Raw genomic sequence first — 5,359 nt, 5'->3', positions numbered from 1 at the left:
GTTTGCTTGACTTCGTCCGTAATTACTACGCAAACTCTTTATTTAATAGCATGAAAAAAAAGGCGCGGCTCAGTGGTAGATTACAGGGCTGGCATGCGGTGGACATAGTTTCGATTCCCACTTCCCACTATGTCCTTGGTGCATTTTATTCAGTTTTTTTTTCTAATTTTATGCGATATTGCTTACGCACACTGGCGGCGGTGGCGCACACCTACGGCGCCATGCGTTACCCGTGTCGTGATCTCACAACAGGTTTCACTGTAAAACACCTACTTTTTCTTGCTCGCTTCATTCTGATTTCAAATCTATGGACACGTGGTGATTATACCAATGGTCGACTTTCGAGAGGGATGCCTCAACGAAAACAGGACAGAGGCAACCGCTTTCGAATGCAGTTGTCATGCGCCTAATCACAAGCTATATAAGGGCCACCACTAGCACAAGCATTGCGTCATTTCAAGCTGTCCTTCCTGTCTTGCAGCCATGGGGTCATCCGCTATCTGCCTCCTGTTTATCGCCACGCTTCTTCTGCAGAACGTGTTCGTTGGCAGCCTGTTTCTGCCCTTCGGTGGCATCGTGTCTGCGGCGCACGGCATCCTCGGCTTCAAGGTCTCCATGGCTGCTTCCTTGCTGTCCATGCTCAGCAAAGGATTCACGGGTACATTCAACCTTAGGGCTGGCACGGACTTCGACGATTCCCCGTCCGACGAGCACACTGGGCGGAGCGGTCCTTTCATTATTGACGCGACCACCACGACAGAGAAGACGGAAATTGAGGGCCCTACTTCCACACTTCAAAACGCACTCAAGTAAGTTCCAAGCCTTTCAGGCACATCAGCAGCATTTCTCTTCTAAATATGTACGCGCACAAGGAAAGTAACTCTTAGACAATAAGGCTATCGGAGTTTTGTGGTGATATCTTTATTGCTTGGCTAGAAGCAGTTATGTTCATTGCCTTCGTTTCAGCGAGCGTTCTTGAAAATACTATAAACGTTTAATGGTGTGTGGTGCGGACGATTACGCCTCTGCCTGAACGTTGCACCTCACTCTGAACGCTTACTTGTCCAATAGCACTGCCATATTTCGCAATTTGGTTCAGTTTTGCGCCTTGGTGTCCTGTTATCACGCTGGCCTCCTCCGGTAGCACACACACACCGTAGTTTCTGGATAAACCAAAATTCTGTATGAACTCGGTGACTCTTTACTTCATTTTTTCTTTTCAAAACGGTGCTCTAACAGGGGCACACAAATATCTGATAAGGGGTACGCCCCACAAAAAGGGGGCGTGCTCAGACAACAAGGTGTAGCGGGACCTTTCGGTCCTTAGCACCATATCATATTCGACAGACCACCTCATTAAATATTTTCACCTAATTGCACGCAAAAACTTGGTCTAGTGTCAACTTTTTTCAATGCATTGAGCGAATGTGTTCATTCATTACAACAGTAGCACACGGAAACCGGATGCCCATAAAATGCGTTCTGTATCTTTGATGAGGCATGTTCGCAAAACACATTTACGAATAAACAAAACATATTCCACTGCAAACCTGCACCAACTGTGCCCGTTCCGAATACGATCTCGGTGCTTTCCCACCTCCCTTTCCCACCAAAAATCGATGTCTGGCTGAGAACAAGTGTCACATCTATGCCACTTTTTTTTGCAATTTTTTTGCATTCCACACAGCCATCGCGTTTATACTCGTCTGTACGCCAATCGATTCGTACTAATTGGGTGATTAAGGACTAATAGGGCACAGCGAATGTCCAACCTGTCCAACAGATTAGACCCACAAGCCACTGGTGGCTTTTGCTGCTCATTTATGTGACTTAGTACGACAAGTTGGCGTCGTTGTACGCTAGCTCAACGGTCAGCAATTTGAATTAAACGCCACATTTCTAGTTAAGCAATGCGAAATATTCTCGTTTCAAGAAACACTCTATATTTCCCACATATACGCCACGGTACCTTCGCGCCTGCGAAGTCCGAGGACGCGGGTTGATTAGCCAGTGATCGCGACCGCATTTACATGGCGGTTAGATGTTGAAATAACTTTGTGTTTAGACTTTGGCACACGTTGATTAACCACCTTCGTTCAAACCATTCAGTCTCCCCCTTGCTGACAGGACATCTGTCATATCGTCATTTGGTTGCGTAAATACAAATTCTTAACCTGTTATCTGTAGCGTATCGCTGTGCCACTTACAATGAAACGTTGACCACTGAATGATCGGGTGTCCAATTTTATCTCCACATTTCCAGCGTGGACGAGAAGCACGAGACAGACCTGATGTTCGCCTTCTTGAAGGGAATCGACGACCACGAATGTGTCTCTCGCATGGTTTGTGAGAGCGCCGCCGACGCCTTACGCCTCGGCAAAGTGGGTAAAGCGACCAAGCATTTCTTTGACACTCACGTGGGCGTCGGAACTGGAGCGGTCTCGGTATTCATCACCGCTGCCAAAACTGGCCACTCGCGGGGCCTTGCCGGCTGTGCGCAGGCCTTCCCAGAGTGCACCGCCGACATACCTAACGTGCTCACCGCTGCCGGAATGATGTAGACCTTGACTCCCGAGAATAAACTCTTTTATACATCCGTCAATGAGTGTTGGCGCAGGCTATATACGTCTCTTCATCCGGCCCGTTCTGTATCGGTCCTCGACGGGACACTCGTTTACCGACATACCATATGCTCGTTAGTTGGACCACTTTAGAACAACTGTATTTTGAACTACGAGATCAGATTTATTTTAAGTGATGTTAGGTCATGTGCCACCAACTGTTTTTTTGGTTTGTCCTACATCAGGCACCTTTAACGTCAAAAACTTCTTCGCCTTTCTGCTCAAAGTCAATGACGTACTGCTGAATTCCAATGAAATTTTTCTGCTCCATGTGGTGCAATCTCGTTCCAAAGGTAGGTTACCAGAGTGAATTGTGTGTTCTTGTGGCTGATTGCAAACAGTCGCGCTTGCTGGTTACTCCGTGGGCGAGAATTCTCGCTCCGTCGAAATTTAATGATTTTTGCTGAAGCACGCGTGACTTACTTTGTACGCGAGCTTTTTTCTTCGAGGGCCGACATTTTTTGTCGGCCCTCGAAAAACTTCGAAGGCCGACATTTTTTTTTCGAGGGCAACTTTCGAGGGCAGACGTGCACGACAAGAAACTCCTCCCACCATGCGCTTGTGTTGATCTTGCAGAGCCACGGTTCTAAATTGGTCGGTACAAACTCTGAGTGCAGCGAGTGTTCGAACTCGCATAGTGTGAGGCTGTTGCGACTATTTGTCGCGATTCAGCAATACTTTGTCGATGCGGTACCGCAGTTGCGAAACAACTGCAGTGGTTTATTTTTTATATATATGCAGTAGTGTTTATTTGTTTTCTTTATGTTTTTTAATCATTTTGCTCTAGTTAGGCATACACTATCATCTGTTGCGACGGTTAGTGAAGCCTCTCGGTTGCATATTTGCTGCTTCACCTGCTTCAGATACGTTTCCATTAGGCAGTCACGACGGAGTAGCCGCAAAGTCTGCTGAAAATAAACGCACACAATGCTGGGATGCAGCATCCTTTTATCAGGCGCCTTGTCCCTCGATTTGCCGTGAACGATTGCTCCCTATAACAACTACTGATAGATATAGATTTGAAGTAGAACGATAAAACGGAGCGCTGAACACTCGTGATCTGTCATTAAAATCCAACAAAGATTGTGCAAGCCAAATTAGGCACTTCAGGTGTTGGGTCTTTTAAAACAAGGCATGATTCGACCATTACGCATATGTTTGAAGCTTCGGCGCGGTTTCGCAGCACTGCGAAAAACTTGAGCTTTCTTTGCCAGGTGCGCCAAAGAGGCGGAGGAACCCGTTTAATACTACAGATATGCTTGTCGCGTAATATTGTACTGTGACATTTTACTTAACAGATGACGAAACTTTTGCTGTCGTCAGTTTGTACACTGCGTTGGAAATGCACCCCAGTTCTACCACTCTGTCATTATTTACCTTTCTCCTTCTACGACTACACTGCTATGTCATCATGGTGTTGAAGATTGCGGCAGTCTGCCTGTTCAAAATGAAAGTTTAATAGGGAAAAACACCCACCCGCAAAGAAGCAATTCCCACTGTGAATTGATCGGGGTGAATAGTCCTCAGTCATCAAGTGATCGGCCAAGGCGCGTCGGTATTTCAACGATAGTCATCAAGAATTCCATCTTCATCAATGGTGACCGCTTGAGTGCTAGAATAAACTTTAATGTTCACCTTTTGCACATAGTCTTATCTGAAGGTCCTAAAATAATCCGGAGATTTTTTCGGGATTTGAACGCTGGTTGCGCGAACAAGCAAGTGAATATGACATGAACAAAAACAAACTTGTAAACCCCATGCGTAGCAAAACGTTTTAGGTATATCCAGGCATATAGTTTCCTAATATACACTAAAGGGAACTCTGGCGCTAGTGTCTATGAGAGCTGCAATGCATGGCACTTCAGCGAGCATGGGAATGATGGGTAGTACACGAATTTGTCTAATCTTCGTACTTTCGCCTGCATTTGGCTTCGCATGGCTCGAGGCTGCTTTGTCACGAAACAACAATCGGTGATAGTTCATAAGTTACGGTTCACCACCTGAATATTTCCGGCTCACAAATTCTAATCGAGTCGCGAAGTTAAAAATAGCTTATTTTTTATTAGGAACGAGTCCGGAGACTGTAATAAATAAATCAATATTCGCAGCCGTCAAGCACGAATACTAGGCAATTCCATGTACTACCCATATTTGCATGGTCGCTGAACAATCGCAGCGCCAGGGTCTCCTCTACATGGGTTTCGGGCGTTAAACCCCACATGCCAGTCAAATCTGAGTCCTCTCTATACTTTCCTTTAGGAAACTCTAACTTTGCAGGGGTGGTTCTTAAGAAAATTCAGATTCCTTTTGAAAATTTCTTTACCGTCAGGCTTCGTTACAGTCGTCGATACACTAAATAAACTCCATGACGAGTGGGAAATACTTTTCCGCAGCGGAAATGACGTTAGCATGAGTAGGAAAAAAATCTCGTTAGCTAACTTTAGATATTGACTTAAGTTCGGCTGTTTATAATACATAGTTTTAGCACTGATAAGTTATGCCGTGCCAATTTTTCGATAAATTGCACATGTTGCACATAGTTTTTTTTCATGAAATGTCAAAGAGTAAATCAAAATTCATCACGGCTGGTGCGTTCGAAGCGCGACAACTCTCAGGCCGGAAATGTCGCATGACAGAGACCCTTGACAGGCGTGTCTGTCTGTCACACGATTCAGCCACCCGGCCAACGTATACGCACTTGCCGAATGCCCAGCCATTTTTAACTAGTGGCTATCTTC

At 45.6% G+C, this 5,359-nt stretch overlaps 1 protein-coding gene across 1 annotated transcript; it reads left to right on the top strand.

Moving 5' to 3' along the window:
• The first annotated feature begins 380 nt into the window (after positions 1-380).
• LOC142785321 (uncharacterized) lies at positions 381-2,602 on the top strand. The gene is made up of 2 exons (XM_075883758.1): positions 381-809; positions 2,264-2,602. The coding sequence occupies exons 1-2, from the start codon at positions 484-486 to the stop codon at positions 2,559-2,561; spliced, it is 624 nt and encodes a 207-aa protein (XP_075739873.1). The 5' UTR covers positions 381-483; the 3' UTR covers positions 2,562-2,602.
• Positions 2,603-5,359: the final 2,757 nt, after the last annotated feature.

The sequence above is a fragment of the Rhipicephalus microplus genome, unplaced genomic scaffold, assembly GCF_043290135.1.
Source record: "Rhipicephalus microplus isolate Deutch F79 unplaced genomic scaffold, USDA_Rmic scaffold_21, whole genome shotgun sequence".
NCBI classification, from domain to species: Eukaryota; Metazoa; Arthropoda; class Arachnida; order Ixodida; family Ixodidae; genus Rhipicephalus; species Rhipicephalus microplus.
Note: the sequence above shows the minus strand (reverse complement) of the source record. Positions and strands in the feature narration are given on the sequence as shown.